Source organism: Vigna umbellata, chromosome 9, assembly GCF_029865625.1.
Source record: "Vigna umbellata cultivar VRB3 chromosome 9, Vumbellata_1.0, whole genome shotgun sequence".
Classification (NCBI taxonomy): domain Eukaryota; kingdom Viridiplantae; phylum Streptophyta; class Magnoliopsida; order Fabales; family Fabaceae; genus Vigna; species Vigna umbellata.
The window spans coordinates 30,447,608-30,465,580 of NC_142173.1; the positions used below are offsets into that span (position 1 = coordinate 30,447,608).

Sequence of the window (17,973 nt, forward strand, 5' to 3'; positions counted from 1 at the left end):
ATATTTTCTCCTAATCGCATGGAGATATGGAGGATATTTTAATTCTATTAATAATCCATTATTTACAATACTCCTCAAGCTTGTAAATGAATATCAATCATTTCCAACTTACCTACTAGAGTTTGCTCTAAGGAAGTCCTTTAGTGAAAATGTCCCCTATTTGAAGTCTTGTAGGCACATGGGTTGTAACCACAAGACCTCTGTCAAGATTATCTTTGATAGAGTGTTTGTCAATTTCAATGTTTTATCTTATCAAGTTGTAATGAATTATGGACAATATTTTAAGTGCATTACTTCATGAACAATTCTAAAATGAGACAAAAATGGGGAAAGTTCATAATTCACATATTCAGTACCACACTACCACATCTGATTATTTTGATGTATTTTTTCCAAATTGATTCTAGACAATATGAGAAAAATTAACAGATTTCAAAGACTTCGGAATTACTTTTCGTAATGGATGTCCTTGTAACACTAGTATAATCATCAATAAAAGTAATAAACCGTTTTACTCTAGAAATAGATTCTAAAATATGTCCCCAAACATTATTGAGAATTAACTCAAATGGAAAATTACTCTTTTTATTAAAGATGAAATAGGATGCACGGTGATACTTTAATAGTTAGCAAAACATCACATTTGAAAACTGAACATACCCTTTGTTAAACAAACAAGGGAACAAGGACTCGATAAGGTTGAATGATGGAGGTCCAAGCCTTCTATGATGAAACCATATTTGGGAACTTGCCCATCTTTCTAATGTTGCTTGCTCGTTTATGACCTTTAGTTTGTTTTGGTCCTTAGATTCCAATAGGTACAACCCACTCTGCACCTTAGCAATTGAAATCATTTTCCCTGTAGGAAGGTCCTGAAAATCCCAATAATAAAAAATCTACTGAACAAATAAAATCTTTTGTAGCCAGTCTTTTGTAAAAAATAAAACATTCCTTAATACAATAAATGATTTTAAAGTTATATTCCCCAGACCCACATGTTGGTACACTATCACCACTTGCAACTACAATGAGTTGTTTTGTAGTTATTTTGACAAACAAATTGAAGAGCTTAGGAAATGGAGGCATGTGATCAGTTGCTCCTGCATTAAGAATTCAAAGACCTTGAGACAAATGGCCAATAATATTAAATATACTCTTACCTTTCATGGACAAATTATATGATCCAGTAGAGGTAGTTATTGATTCAATCATTCTTCTCAAACAATCAAGTTCCTCTTTATAAGTTTTCATACCAAACATTGAAAAAATCACAAAACAAAGACATGAAATGAATAAAACCAATTTGGCAAAAGAACCAAAAGATTTAGATATATTTTGTTAGGAAGTTGCAAGTTTATGTAAGAAGGAATAAAAGGGGAGGGAAATAAATAGCGGAAAAGGTTGTTAGTTTGTTAGGGGGAGAGAGAGAGTATAAAATAAAAGCTGAGTTGTTGAGGAGGGTATCAAATATTATTTTGGGTTTAGACTGGACCTATTGGCCAGTGGAGGAAGGGAGGCTTCCTTGGGGGAGATCTATACTTGTATTTTTCTTTCTACACATTACAGAGGAAATAAAAATACACATACATACAGTTTCTTTTCTTCTATTGAGTGTGTGAGTGAGAATAGAAGCTGTTGTTCGGTTCTTTGAATAAAAGAACCTAACATATTCAAATTAGAGCCAAATGAGACGTCACCATCCCTTGGAATGGGCTTAGGATGTTTCAATGATCTTGTCTGTGCATGTGGTGGTTAGCAAGGTAGTGGAAATAGGGCCCTCAAGATCAAGAGTTACGATAGCAAAGCAGTGGTAATAGGACTCTCAAGATCGAACTTGAACTGTGTAAGGAAATAAATAATTATTTTATTCATAACAATCACATCAATTACATTCTCATCATCTTTATTTGTGATACTCAAATATTTCAAAATAAGGAAATAAAAATATGTTGAAATGAATAGAAAGATTTTGAAGATATTTTTTCCTAGTTACTATCGAGAATATTTTTATTCTACTAATTTGCTATTTACAAAAATTAGAATATGTGAAAGTTTGAGAGATGGTAAAAATATTATTACTGTGGGTTAAAGTTTCTATTACACAGAAAAGTCCTATATAAGGAACAATGGACCAGCACCTAAAAGCCCAAAACTAAAAGTCCAATTATACAATACAATATATTTCAACACTCCCCCTCAAGCTGGAGCATATAGATCATATGCATTGAATCCTAGGCCCTCTTAGAGATTTGGTCATAATGTCTCCGAGTTGTTCATTAGAATTGACAAACTCAGTAACAAGTTCCTTAGTCAACAACTTCTCTCTAATAAAATGATAATCAATTTCTATATGTTTTGTTCTCTCATGAAACACTGGATTGGAGGCAATATGAAGGGCTGCTTGGTTGTCACAGTACAGTTTCAACGACTCATTTCCACAAAATTTCAACTCTTGGAGAAGTTGCTTGATCCACACAAGTTCGCATGTAGTCAAAGCCATAGATCGGTATTCAGCTTCAGCACTAGATCTAGCAACAACACTTTGTTTCTTACTTCTCCAAGATATAAGGTTCCCTCCAAGTAGAACACAATATCCTGTAGTAGATCTTCGATCAATTGGAGAACCAGCCCAATCTGCATCACAATCCTTCAATCTGAGTGTTTCCCTTGTCCTCATACAACAATCCCTGTCCTGGATTTCCTTTTATGTATCTGAGAATTCGAATCACTGCATTCCAATGGTCAACATGTGGATTCTGCATAAATTGACTCACAACTCCCACTGGATAAGAAAGATCAGGTCTTGTTATTGTAAGATATATGAGTTTTCCAACCAGCCTTCTATATCTCTGGATCTGAGAAAGGTTCACCTTGATCTCTCATTAGCTTTTGATTTGAGTCCATAGGACTATCAATAGGCTTGCAATTTGTCAAGCCTGTTTCCTCTAAAATATCAAGAGCATATTTCCTTTGTGAAATGATGACACCTTCTTTTGACTGTGCCACTTCAATACCAAGGAAGTATTTTAGACGACCCAGATCTTTAGTCTGAAAGTGGTTGAACAAATGATTCTTTAATTGAGTGATTTTAGTGTTGTCATTCCCTGTAATAACAATATCATCAACATACACTATGAGATAAACACATTTGTCAGAGAAAAATGACCATAAAACACTGAGTGATCCGCCTCACATCGTTTCAATCCAAAATTTTGCACAACCCGACTAAATTTACCAAACCAAGCACGAGGTGATTGTTTCAAGCCATAGAGGGAACGGCGTAATTTACAAACTAACCCAGACTCCCCCTGAGCAACAAACCCAGGAGGTTGCTCCATGTATATCTCCTCTTCCAGATCACCATGAAGAAAGGCATTTTTAATGTCCAACTGGTAAAGTGGCCAATGACGAATGGCAGCCATAGCAAGTAAAATACGAACTGTACTGGTTTTAGCCACAGGAGAAAAAGTATCACAATAATCAATGTCATAAACTTGAGTATCCCTTAGCTACTAGACGAGCTTTTAGACGATCAATTTCACCAGTAGGACCAACCTTAATAGCATAAACCCATCGGCAGCCAACAGCTTCTTACCAGGAGGAAGAGGAACAAGGTCCCAAGTACCATTGTGGTCAAGGGCCTGCATTTCATCAACCATGGCTTGACGCCATCCAGGATGATCAAGTGCCTCATAAATATTATTAGGAGTCTTAAGGGAGGATAAGGAGGAAATAAAAGAGAAATAGGTAGAAGACAAACGATGATAACTCAAAAAAGTATAAACAGGATATGGATTACGAGTAGAACGAATACCTTTTCGAAGGGCAATGGGCAAATTATCATCTAAGTCAGTAGAAGACGAGGAGGATGAAGGATCCATGGTCTGGTGAGCTGATGGAGAGGAGATGAGTCTAGAGGATCTTCATTGTTCTGAGCTTGAGATTGTCTCCGACGCTGATATGTGAGAAGAGGTGGAGGAACAATGTCATTCACATTTTGAGTTTGAGGTATAGAAGTAGGAATAACCAAGGGATCACACAATAGTAGAGGAAACATTTGTTGAACAGATGAACGATCCTCCACAGAGGACGAGAAAAACGGTGTATCCTCAAAGAATGTGACATCAGCAGACATATAATATCTCTTGGTGGAGGGAGAATAACATTTATACCCTTCTGAAGACGAGAATATCCCAAGAAGACACACTTAATAGCCTTTGCGGATAGCTTATCAAGACCTGAGAAACATTATGACAAAACATGTACACCCAAATACACGTGGGGAGATATGATATAGAGTGTCATTTGGAAAAATGACAGAATGAGGAATTTTATTCTCAAGAGAGGAAGAAGGCATCCTATTGATTAGAAAACAGGCAGTGAGGACTGCATCGCCCCAGTGATGTACAGGAATATTAGTATTCAACATCAAGGAGCGTGCAGTTTCAATGAGATGTCTATTCTTCCTCTCTGCAATACCATTTTGTTGTGGAGTGTGAGGACATGTTGACTGATGTAAAATTCCTTGGGAAGATAAAAATGAAGAAAACGCTGAAGAAAAATATTCCTTAGCATTATCACTACGAAGGATTTTAATTGTCTTCCCAAATTGGTTCTTAATTTCATTAATAAAGGACACAAATATGGACAAAAGTTCAGATCTCTCTTTCATTAAATAAACCCAAGTACATCGAGAGAATTCATCAATGAAGGTTACAAAATAATTAAAACCAAAAGAAGTAACACGACTTGGTCCCCAAATATCAGAGTGAATAGTTGAGAAAGGAGAATTACATAGTGTCTCAGACTTTTAGGATGAGAAGATCTAACATGTTTTCCTAATTGACACGCTCACAATCTAAGACTTGAATGTTCTTGAGACTTGGAACCATCATCTTCAACTTGGATAAACTTGGATGGCCCAACCGATCATGCAAAAGTTTTGGAGATGAAGTGGTAAAACAGGAAACTGAAGAGCTATGTTTCAAAAAATAAAGTCCTCGAGACTCATGTCCTTCTCCAATCAGGCGACCCGTACCATGTTCCTGTATAACAAAGGAATTAGCAGTAAAGGTTACAGAACAATTTAAGAACGAGTCAATTGGCTCAAGGAGATTAAATTGTAAGGACAATGAGGAATATACAAAACAGAATTTAAATTTAGTGAAGGAGATAAGGAAACTTGCCAATTCCCTGAGATGCAACTTTGGATCCATTGGCAACAGTAATTAAATGAGGAATTTTCTGAGAGGATGGAAGAAAATGAAGAAATAGTACCAGAGATATGGTCTGAGGCACCTGAGTCAAGGATCCATGGATTGTGACTTCCACAGATTGAGATATACAGGCAGTTGACACATTGGACATGGAAGAGGATTGGTCAGGATTAGAAGATTTTCCAGACTTATACTTCAAAAATTCTTGGTATTCTTCATTTGAAATTTTGGGTTCGAGATCATCATATTTCGAAACATGAGCGACTTTGTCAGATATCCATGTAAGGCATAACATTTCTCTCGAGTATGGCTTATCCTCTTACAATATGTGCACTGAGGACGCATACCACGACCACCACGTCCTCCTCGGTTGCCTCTGCCTCCTCCTCTTCCTTGTGGTGCTACCATAGCTGATGTTTCAATACCACCAATTGAATTTTCGTCTTTAACTAATGAAGGTACCCAAAGAAGTCGAGTAACTAAGCTGTCCATTGATGGAACTTGATCACCAGCTAACATTTGATCACGAACATGATCAAAATCTGAATGTAGACCTCTTAAAATTAAGACCATATAAAACTTATCAAGCTTCTTGTTTAGGCCTTCTAAAGAATCAGCCACAAAGAAATTCTTCAATTCTTCTACAGCAGCACGGGCCGTTCCTATGTAAGTAACCATATCATGATTGTTTTGTTTGAGGGAAGTCACTCTTTGAGTTGCATCAAAGAGACGTTGCACATCGTTAGCAAAGATATACTGAGCTTTTCTCCAAAAGGAAGAGCATGATTTGTAAGGTCTTAAAATTTCTAAGACTTCTGGTTCAACAGATTGCCATAGGACAGCACATAGTTGAAAATCAAGTTTCTGCCATTGAGATTTCTCTTCTTCAGGAACGGTGGAAACATCTTGTTCAAGATGATCATGGTGTCCTTGACCAAGAAACCATAACTCCACGGAAGAAGACCAAGATAGATAGTTTTTCCAATTGAGTTTTGCAGAAGTAATGGTTGGAGTAGCAGAGAGAGACGGTGTTCCAAGACCAGCCTTTGTAAAGCCAAACAAGAAAAGAGGGAAAAAGGGTGGGAAGAAACCCTAAACGGAGCAACCGTCAACGGAACAGCAAATCAGAGACCACAATACACTCAGGAGACGGAGGCGAATCGACCGGCAGTGGCGCGGTGAAGATCCGACACGGGAGAGGCGGTGCGTGAAGCCCACGCGCCCGAGAGATGTTAGAGAGAAAAGGATGAGGCGGCGACCACCAGGATGGGTCGCGCTCGTCGAGGCGCACCGAACCCTTAACTTCGCCGGAGAAAAGGCAGCTCTGGATACCATGTGAAAGTTTGAGAGATGGTAAAAATATTATTACTGTGGGTTAAAGTTTCTATTGCACAGAAAAGTCCTATATAAGGAACAATGGACCAGCACCTAAAAGCCCAAAACTAAAAGTCCAATTATACAATACAATATATTTCAAGAGAATAAAAATATATTTAGTATCTCTATAGTAATTAGAAAAAATATCTTTGGAATTTTCTTATTCATTTCAACACATTCTTATTGCCTTATTTAAAAAAAATAGTTGATTATTACAAATAGAGATGGTGAGAATCTAATTAGTATGATAGTTATCAATAAAATAAACCTTTCTTTCCTTACATAGTTCAATTAATACACCATAAGATCTTTAGTCCTACACGATCTCTTAAACTACTTCTGAATCCTATCAAAAGATAACACCCTTGACAACCCTAGTAAAAAACTAAACACCTACAGAATTACAAACTTAAGGAACAAGGTCATTTGAACAAATTTCAAATCAAAATATTGTAAAGAAAAGAAATGGTGATCTTCTCAATCTATTACATTGAACCAGATAAAAAAACTCCAAGAATTGTTTTTCAACTAGCAACACTAATCTCTATGTTTTAGAAAGGTTTTTGAACTTTCATAATTTGATTGCATGAAGATGGCTAGAGATTACTTGTTTACATAGCTAATAGTTTAAATGGGTTAAAAACTGTTTTAATCCATTAAAACAGAACTTCGAGCCTTTTTTGTTGATTTAATTCATTAAAACATGTTTTCAATACATTAAAATCATTTAAATACTTTAGTGATTTTAATCAATTGAAATGTCGATTTAATTGGTTAAAACATATTCAACCCCGCAAATGTTTAAGTCAAATTAATATATGAAAACAAAGTTGTAATTGAGTAAAATGCTCTTCCTTACAAACCTAATAAACATAAAAACATTTTAACATATTAAAAAGTACTATAGTCCATTAAAACAAATCTAAACATTCCAACCAATGTTCAAACACTTACTAAATATCCACTTAGTCAAATCAAGATCAATGATAAGTAATTACTTACAATGCATCTAAACGATATATTACAACCCAAAGCCTACATCAAACACAAGATCAACATCTCCAACACTTGCATCATCATCAATGTACAGGTTGGTAGCATCAAATCCTCAATCTCCATTCTGGCTTCAAGCATCTATACCAAGAAAAAGTAAATATACAATCTAGTTCTCTGAGGCCTTTGTGGTTGAATCTTAACTTTTTCACAATTCATATTTCATTTTTTACTGAATCCAAACTGTATATCCCTCGTACCAAATTTTCTATATTCCCTCTTGCTTTAATCACTTCACTTGAAAAATACTTTGTGACCTCCATTCTTGTGGTTGTCACCCCTAACGTTGTTAGCTCCAACGACCAACTTACTGATTTCTCCACTAAATTTCTCAAAGGATCTCATGTATTGGTAATAAGTGTGGTGCATATAATACCCAGGCTTTAGGAGTGTCAAAGATATGAAAACCTATATATGGAAATATGGAAATAGTGTGTAGCTGTAATTTAGGGATTATGTTATATGTTTCTTTCTTTCCCTAATTGTATCGTTAATGATGTGTGGTCTAATACGCACAATTCCTTTAATCAATTCTATAGTTGCCATGGAGAGTCAAGCCCTATTGAGGTTCCTGTGTGGAAATTTTATTGGCTTTCACTTCTCCAGATGAGATAGGATTGAATTCCACATAAGATATGTGCACATTGCAAAATGTGAAGTTGGTCATTAACCTACCTTAATTTTGAATTTTAATATTTATTACAAGGGAGGATTATTGTCAGTCTTATGCCTTCTATTAGTAGTGGGAAGTTACACTTTCACCTCATATAATTAACATCAATAATTTATCAAACAAAATCCTTTTTCGATTTAATTAAACTGAATCTTTCTAATTATTGCAGTTGGCAATGGACAAGGATATTGATTTGACTACAATAGCTAATATGACTGAGGGATTCAGTGGAGCTGATCTCCAAGCTCTCCTCTCAGATGCGCAGCTTGCAGCAGTTCATGATGTTCTGGACAATGAGGATGGTTTAAGGACGGAAAAAACACCCGTTATTACCGATGCTCTTCTAAAGTTCACAACATCCAAGGCTAGACCATCTGTTTCAGAAGAAGAAAAGAGAAGACTCTACAATATATATCACCAGTTCCTGGATTCAAAAAGATCTGTTGCTGCCCAGGTTTTTCCCCTCTCCCGTGAACTAGTATTAGTTTTGCTTTTATAATTTATTCAGTTTAACAAAATTGTGTTCGCTGTGTTTTGTGGATGAGTAGTTGGTTGTAGATTGTTAGGTATATTGATATCCATGACCTTTGGTTGATGTTGAGTAAACAAGTTAGCTCTGGTAATTGACAACTATATCATCTGTGGGGCAATTGCTTCCTGCACCTTCATGTTTTCTTCCTCCCCCTCCATACATTGTGATAAATGTCAAAAGTATTCATTCATACGCAATGCAGAAGTAAAAACTTTTGAATTGTGCAATTTAGAAATGTATAATGGATTGTATAATCTGAGAATAAATTCAAAATCAATTTTTTCACTTTTGAATTGTGCAATCCAGAAATATATTTTAAATTACACAATCCAGAGTTAATTTTTTTCACTTTCAGGTTGTCTAATCTATAAATACATTATGGATTACACAATTGGGAATTGAATTTTCATTTTTGGATTGTGCAAACAAGAAATACATTACGATAGGAAACTACTTGTATATAGAAGAAGGAGAAACGTTACACAGCCTAACTGCCAAGGCAGTTAGGAAACGTGGCTAGAAGTCTGTATAAAAGGGGTTGGGATGTTTGGGGAGAGTTAGTTTTGGAGTCTTATTAGTTGACAGGAACTCTTTTGTCCTGTAGGGGGAGGTTAAGCTCTCTGTATCCAATTGTATCCTGTATTCTTGATTGTTTGGTAATACAAAGAGGTTATACAGTTCTGAGTTGTGTGTTCGGCGTGTGTAAAGTGTGTTTTCTATAGGTTCTTGATTAAATAACCTATCTAATTATGGATTGCATAATCCGGAATAATGTTTTTCTTCTGGATTGATTATTCTGGAATTAACTCTTTTTTCTCACTTTTGGATTGTTGAATCCGGAAATTAATTTTCTTTGATTTCAATATTTGATTAATCCGGATTAAAGCCCTAATGGTTTCAATCCAAATGTATGCTGAATCTTTGATTAATCTGGAAGAGTGAAACCGTTTCCTGCATCTATTGAAACCATTTGGTACTTCTACCATTACTACTGTACCAGCACTTCTCAAGATTACCCCGCTAAAAGAAGCACAAAATATAAATTACACGGGACATAGTGGGTGTTTCAAAAAATTGAGATGTGAAAAGTAGTTGCCCATCATCAGTTATAATTTCGAAGGGCCTGCATAGCAATTGTAGCTTTTTCATTAGTCAAGAAAAAGGAAAAAGGAACTTCATGTAATTGAAAAAAAAATGATTAAATATATTTTTGGTCTCTATAGTATTTGTTAAGAAGGAGATTTTAGGTCTAACTCAACCTTACAAAATCGGCTTGTAAGGTGAGGTTTGCACGTACTTATATATCATAAATTGACCTTATCTCTTGTCGGTTCCAACAAACCCCCTCACGCTAATGTATGTACATCTCGAGCGTGAGACTAGACATTAATAGGTGGTCCAATAATGGTCCGATATCGGGTTGAACAATATGTCCAACAAACAACAAATATCGTTAGGTTAGGCTCTAACCTGACTCTAATACCATGTTAAGAAGTGAACTTTAGGCCTAACTCAACCCCACAAAACCGACTTGTAAGGTGAGGTTTGCACCTACTTATATATTATAAATTGGCCTTATCTCTAATCGATGTGAGACTTCCAACTGTATTAGCATTTTTTGTTTAGTTCCTAATGGTTTTTAAGTTTGCTTTTGAAGTTTTAGAATGTTGGTTTTAGTCTTTGGCGTCATGCTCTATTACAAAAATGTTTATGGTGATTGTGTCTTGTCGATGTCATAATGTTGTTATAGAGGCTAAACGCATAAGTGACATGTTTACATGGACCAAAAACAAACAAAAAATTTCAAGGACTAAAAGTGAATTTAAATATTTGCATGAGAAAGATATTGTGCCATGAACAAACTACTATTGCAAGGATAAAAACAAAAATAAATATACAGGAACTGAACCAGAGCTCGTGCAAACAAAACTTCCATTCTAAACTTCTTTTAAGACAGTGGAGTATCAACATTTACGTTTGTTAAACGATAGATAAAACTTAGATACAATACCATAAATATTGTTTGTTGTTCTACAATCATATCGGAGTTGGATTTGCATAATAATTAATTTCATCAAATGTCTATGTATTTTGTCGGAGTGAACTCCAATCCTTATTGGAGAAGAGTACAACTAGTATCTAGGTATTGGATCAGAGTTTTGTCACAATAAGCTAATGTTGGAGTATCATGTGATAATTTTAATCCGGAGTGTCTATATTCATGATCTACATGTCAAATAGGTGAACCTCAAACTCATCTTAGACTTATAATAGTCACTTATTCAAATAGTTTCCTGTTCAATTAGATTGTATCTAACTTTTCAGTCCAACTACAGGAATATAGGATATTATAGCTTCTTTATGCTCTTGCTATCCCAAATGGTTAGTGGCTTGACTCAATTTTGTCTTTATAGTATCTCATTGTCAGTAATGAAGTTTGGAGTTATTATGTTCAGACTGTTAGAATCTAGATAATTTTCTGCCTCAATTAGGACCAGATAGAAGGAATGAAGTTTATATAAGGAAAAAAGAGATAGGTGTATAGGTGGAGATGATAAGTATATTAATATTTAAACATTTTTCCTTTAGTTCATGTTTTATTTTATTATTTAGTCCATTAAATTTAGGTTTAATTGTTTTATTTGTCTTAGTTTCGTTGCAGTGTGTCAAGTTAGTCCTACCTTTTAAAAAAGTTTCAACTGCGTCCACATCTTATAAAATTTGCCTTAATCAAGTATGCAGAGATGACGTTAACTTTGTGCTGACATAAAAAAATTTGTCACTTTTTTCTCTCTTTGCTCTACTCCTCTGCGCCCACTTGTTTCTTTCTCTTCTCTGCCACATTTTAGTTTTGTTTTTCTTTCAATTTAAATAACTCAACTTTTTCATCCTGCATTTGGATTCCTTTCATTTATGCTCTTTCTTTGCTCAGCCTAACATAAAATTAAAATCTACCCAGAATATGGAAAGTCATTTTCTATTTACGAAAAACATTGCCAGACCTCAATATGTTTTTCTTGTGATTTTTTAATAATTCAAAATACCATAAAGTTTAATTTAACTAATTATCTTATTAAGAACAGTACTTAAATTCATATTTTATATTTCATATTTTGGCTTATGTAGTAAAGACATAAATTTATGAGAAATATTATTTTAGTTTAGAAGTAATTATTAATATTTTTATAATAAAATTAAATAAATGAATGATAATAGTTCTTGGCCACCTTCTTCACATCCTCATCCTCTGCCTTGTATCTCTCAGCCTCCTGCATCATTCTCTCAATATCCTCCTTGCTCAGCCATCCCTTATCATTGGTGATCGCGATCTTGTTCTTCACCCCTACAGTCTTGTCCTCAGCAAAATCATTCAAAATCCATTTGCATCAATGTCAAAACGCACGTTGATTTGAGGAACTCCTCTAGGGGCTGTATGGATGCTAGCAAGTTCAAACTTCCCCAACCGGTTGTTGTCTTTGGTCCTTGCCCTCTCACCTTCATACACTTGAATGAGCACTCTTGGTTGATTATCAGCATAAGTAGAAAAAATCTGCTCCTTCTTGGTGGGAATCGTCCTGTTCCTCGGAATCGACACTGTCATCACACCCCCGGTAGTTTCAATCCCAAGGCTAAGAGGAGTAACGTCAAGAAGAAGCAAGTCCTGGACCTTCTCGTTCCCTTCGTCGGTCAAAATAGCAGCCTGCACTGTAGCACCGTATGCCACAGCCTCGTCGGGGTTAATGCTCTTGAGAATGGCACTGGCGTTAAGCCTGGCAATTGCCTCTAAGAATCATTGAAGTAGGCAGGGACAATGATGACAACATTCTTCACGCTCTGCCCAAGGTAAGCCTCCACGATCTCCTTCGTCTTCGTCAACGAAATACATAAAAAAGTGATGGATGCAAAGAAGAAAGATCAACATATGGGCGCAAAAGAGTAGAGGAGAGAGAAAAAAATTGCAGACTTTTTGCCATGTAAGCACAAAATTAATGTCCTTTCTGCCTATTTAGCCTATTTAACAAAAGAGACTTGATTGAAGTAAATTATATCAAGTGTAGACGAAATTGAAACTTTTTTAAAAGATAGGACCAACTTGATATGCTACAATAAAACTAGAGACAAAGAAACCAATTAAATCTTAAATTTATTATTGTTTTTAATCCATGTATATGTCACTTTTCGTTTTAGTCTCAATTGTGTCAGCGTGATGTCATCACCGTTAATCTCTTCAATATTTTTGTAATATTGGATACTAATGACAGGAACTGAAACCAAGAATTTTAAAATGACAAGAACAAAAAATCAGATTTTTTTAGGGACAAACATTTAATCTAATCCTAAAGGCTCTAATATTTTATACTTGTCTAAACCATCATTAATTTTAAAATCACTAAATCTGTCATGAATTATCTTGAGTGACTGAAAATGATGATGTAACGTTTAAATGTGAAAGTAGATGATAAGCCGTAGTGTGATATTGACCTGAATTCTGTTAATGGAGTTGTTTTTGTTTGATTTACCAAATTACACTTCTATATATGAAAGCTATGTAAACTCTTAACCACAAGTGGTTTAGATGGCTAGGCGTAATTCATTTCTTTCGAAATATGTAAGTGCAAATGTCTTATTTCCAGGATTTTATTCGGTAAATAATCATATTATGCTATCCATGTTTTTCTCTTTAACCTTGTCACTGATGCAAAAAAAAACTTAGCACCATCACTGTTATAATTATTCCTTGTTATAATTGGTTAACAAATAATTTCTGCAGTCAAGAGATTCGAAAGGAAAGAAGGCAACTTTAGCTTGACAGTCAAATATTCATGTTGTGGAGAAGATGTTCTTTGGTATTAATTTCTCACGAAGTTGTCTTCTCTTTTCATGTGCACATCTTTAATAGTAAATTTGTATAGTTCAATTGATCATTTGTTGTATTTGATAATGTAAAATCTCCTAGCCATATTACAAATAAAATATGAAAGGAAAATGTTTTCGGTAATTATTTTTTTCTCAAATTTTATATTTGGTTTGTGAAATTGCATGCAGCAATTGAAGTTCTTAAATGACCCTCCGTCACTGTGTATATATCGATAAATTATGACAAATTACACGATAGAAATGTATTTTTGTTGTAGTCTCAAAAAGATTGTCAAGATATGTAGCGAAAATGATTTTTTTTATCATGTATTACACTATTTATTGTTATACACGGAAAAATTTTCTACTGATGGATATTTTTATTGGAAAAAATTGAATGGTAAATGCAGGGTGGCAATAGCGTAGCCAGGATATCTGATTAATTCGCATCATGCCACGCACTTATAGTGGACCTGTAATTACTTCCTACACTTTAGAGCTAAGGAGGATGATAGGACCTAAGAGTTTATATTAAGAGCTTATGCTAGGAGAAACAGAAAAAGCAGAACAATAGCTGTCAGAGTTAATTATTAGACAATGAGTTGTATGGGTTGTAGGGGATAGGATGTTGTGTATATAAAAGGGGAGAGGGGTCTTAGAGAGGAGAGTTTTGGTTGTATTCTTTGTAAGACAGGAGCATACATCCTGTGAAGAGAGGATTGTTCCTTAGAAGTGTTGGTACATCTTTTATCAATTTAATAAAACAGTTTTGTTTTATTCTTTTGCTCTATGTTAGTGAGTCAGGATCGGGCAGGCGTGTTTGCTTGTATGGGATGTTTGGTCTCTTGTTCCTAAGAGACGTAACAAAGTGGTTCGACTTGCATGATCAAGAAAAGGGAGAGTTGTGCAAGGTAGATTAAATGCTCTGGAGGGTTTTAGAAAAGAAACTAGGGTAACCCTTTAAGAATTTAAAGAAATGGTGGCAAGGCTAATGTAGAAGTCAAGAAACTAAGATAGGAGTACAGAGGGCAGTCAAGGTTTGGTTGATGGAAGAGGGGAAAAAGAGGCGAATTTGAGGAGGATAGTAAGGAGGAGAAGGTGGAGATACATAGGGGCGGGATGAAAAAGGTAGATTTACCTACCTTTGAAGAAGTGGACCCTATGGGATAGATAGCCAGGGCTGAGAATTTTTTTGAAGTATTGACAATCAGAGAAAAAATGAGATTAGACTGGCTTTCATTAGTATGGAAGGGGAGCCAGTTATTGGTCCCGTTTTTAGAAAAAGAAAGTGAAGAACACATCGTCATGTATATTTTTTTTTTCTACTTTTATCCTTTAAATAACCATTTTTTAAATTTTTATAATAATTTATAAAATTCGTAGTGGACACACATCAATATAACACATATCTTTACTAGTATACAATAAAAAAACTATCTATAATAAAATTAATCAAATTGTTAAATAGTTAACACATTAGTTACTTATTTTATTTATATTTTTTTAACAAATATGATAAAAAATAATTCTCTTTGTTATCATGCAAAAGAAAAAAATGGAAACACCATGTGTTTTCACACTATTCATTAATAACGAGATTATCCTTTTTGTGTATAAAAGTTTTTTAATTTTATCATTCAAATAACTTTCTCTTTTTTTTAAAAAAAAAATCAAGTACTCAATAAGAAAATCATTTACACAATAAATATTATATTTATACTTTTATACTATTTATACTACTATATATATAAAAAATCATATTTTTTTGGTGTATATTTTTTTTTCTCAATATTACCCAATTTATTCTTTAAGTGATTTTTTTTTAAATTCAACTTTTATTTTTTACATTTAACCATTTTTTCAAACTAAAATAACTATTTTTATAATAAAATATTACTTATGAAAATAAATAGAATTATCTAAGTAAGAACCTAGAAAATAGAGTATTAAAGTTGATAGATGTTTCAAAATAATGAGATCAACAGTTTAAAGTTAAAATAATTCAACTAAAATAAATAGAATTTCTTAAACTCATCTCATTACTTAAAATTCAAATGATCTCTCTAAAATACTTTCTCTTAACTTCCTTTTACTTCTCTATTAAATATTAACTCATCGATCATCTGTTTGATAATCAGGAAGTTCCTAGGAGATCACCACTGAGTAATCTCCCCTTCTATCCGAACAATTTCTAGTATAGAGTAAGTAAGTTTTGACTTTTTTTCCTTCCGCTATATGTTCCAAAATCATTGGTTTAAGGGGTGACACATGTGTCGTTCATCTCTCTTTTCTTGTTCTTTGCTACTCAGTGGTCCTAAGGACTCACATTGTTTTCAATTCTATGGTTTTTAGGTGTTTCTAAGATTCCTTGAGTCGGAAGTCAGGGGTGTTAATATTTTAGAGCTCTATAGCTTTGGTGTAAGGTAAGGAAAACTAGTTTAATTAAAGTTTGTTTGTTACTCAGGTTATAATCCATGATTCTATGATAATGATGTGATTAAATTTTACTATTAAACTGAACTGATAATTTTAGTATGTTGAGTGTTTGAAATTGTTATGTTATGGTGTGAAAATTATGAAATTTGGTATATGTTTGTTCTATTAAGATTAAAAGTTGTTATTGGGTGAGCTAAGATGGTATTTTGGGTGTATCCTAAGTTGTTAAATTGTTTTAAATAGTTGGAGTAGAAGGAAGAAGTAGATTTTTGGTCTAAAATGGAGGTTTGAGAGGTGATTTACTAAAATCTTGGTCTAAAGCGGTGATTTCTGGTTTAGGATAGTTTATTTGGTCTTAAGTAACTTGTTTGGGGTGAGAGTTACCTGATATGTTGTTTAGATTGGAATGGTAGTCATCTTAGTGTGTTTACAATGGTGTTTTCAAAGTATGTTTAGTGGTTTTGATAGGTAAGATTCTAAATTAAAAGGTATGTGCTATAAGGGATAGTTTGTAGTCTATTGTGGAGTCATTTATAACTTGTTCAATCCTTTAGTTTGCAAAATGTGGTGTTGGAAGGTATATAATTGAGTTTGGGTAAGTTTAAAGTAGTCAAGCTGGGTTTAAGGTAGTTAGTTGAAGTAAGAAATGTGTTTTCAGATGTGTTTCAGTGCCTAGAAGCATTTCAATTTTTTGTATGACGTTGAGCGCCCCTGGAGCGCCCTCTCAACACCTTGTTTACGTGACCTTTAGTGCTGAGCGCCCGAACGCCCTCTTGAGTGCCTTTTTTGTGCAAGGTTTGGCGTTGAGTGTCCTTGAGCGCCCCTTTTAAGCGTTAGGTCCTTTTTCAAGCTTTTGGGTTTTTTAGTTTTAGCTTGTTTTGTGATTTCTAATGCATTCTTTTGAATCCTTTGATTTATGTGCAAAGGTTTTATATAGGTTCTATTGTGATACATGAAGCGGTATGTATAGTTATATATATTGAATGGAAAGTTATGGAAATGAGTTCCAAGAAGGATCTTCTTGTTGAAGATTTCAAGTATTATTAGTATGAATGTAGGAAGCTCAATCTTGGGGGTTATCCTGACACTTTAATGGTCATTCATTCATTTTAAATAGAAAAAATTGACATATGTGGTGAGAGTAGTAGAAATTTTTAGTCTAGCCGCTTCCAATATAGCCTAAGACGTGGTACAGACTAACCTTCTGAGTGTGATAGGGTGAAATATTGATAATGACTTTGCCACTAGTACAAAAATAGCGTACACCATCGAATATTTTGGGCCTTTCACGTTGAATTTGAGAACGACGTCATATCGGGAGACGTTAAATTAACGTCGAATTTAAAAAATTCGATGTTAAATTTAACGTCAAATTTTATCAATAAACGACATTAATCAATTTTTTTATTTTTTTAAATTAATTGTGATCCTTTTTTACAACTCTATGAGACCTGAAAAGCAGAAAAACAACAAATTTCAGTTTTTGGTATTTTGTAAAGCATGAACTATGAACGTGTAATATGTATCAACAACAAACAACAATGACAAACAACAAACAAGTCCAATCAAACAACAAACAAGTTCAATCAAACAACAACAACAAACAAGTTCACCCAAACAATAACAAGAAACAAGTTCAACAAATAAGTTCTTCAAACAAAAACGACAACTAACCTTGGTTCATCGGAATAAAGTGTTGCCACACGTGAGAGAGAAAGCAGAATGCACCTATGAAGGACAACAACACATAAATAATCGATCAAAACAAACAAAAATCATACCTAAAGTAGTAAATTAACATGCATTTGTATCAAATGAAAGAAATATTA

At 34.2% G+C, this 17,973-nt stretch overlaps 1 protein-coding gene across 1 annotated transcript; it reads left to right on the forward strand.

Annotated features, from left to right (window-relative positions):
- Positions 1-8,459: 8,459 nt before the first annotated feature.
- LOC148193173 (peroxisomal ATPase PEX1-like) lies at positions 8,460-13,850 on the forward strand. Its single transcript, XM_088097952.1, has 2 exons — positions 8,460-8,773; positions 13,623-13,850. Exons 1-2 carry the CDS (start codon positions 8,495-8,497, stop codon positions 13,659-13,661), a joined length of 318 nt encoding a protein of 105 aa, XP_087954078.1. The 5' UTR covers positions 8,460-8,494; the 3' UTR covers positions 13,662-13,850.
- Positions 13,851-17,973: the final 4,123 nt, after the last annotated feature.

Bases quoted from the DNA above. Each gene is read 5' to 3' on its own strand.
- LOC148193173 (XM_088097952.1), top strand. From the start codon at position 8,495: ATGGACAAGGATATTGATTTGACTACAATAGCTAATATGACTGAGGGA. The intron at 8,774-13,622 runs GTTTTTCCCCTC...TAATTTCTGCAG, and splicing joins AAAGATCTGTTGCTGCCCAG to TCAAGAGATTCGAAAGGAAA.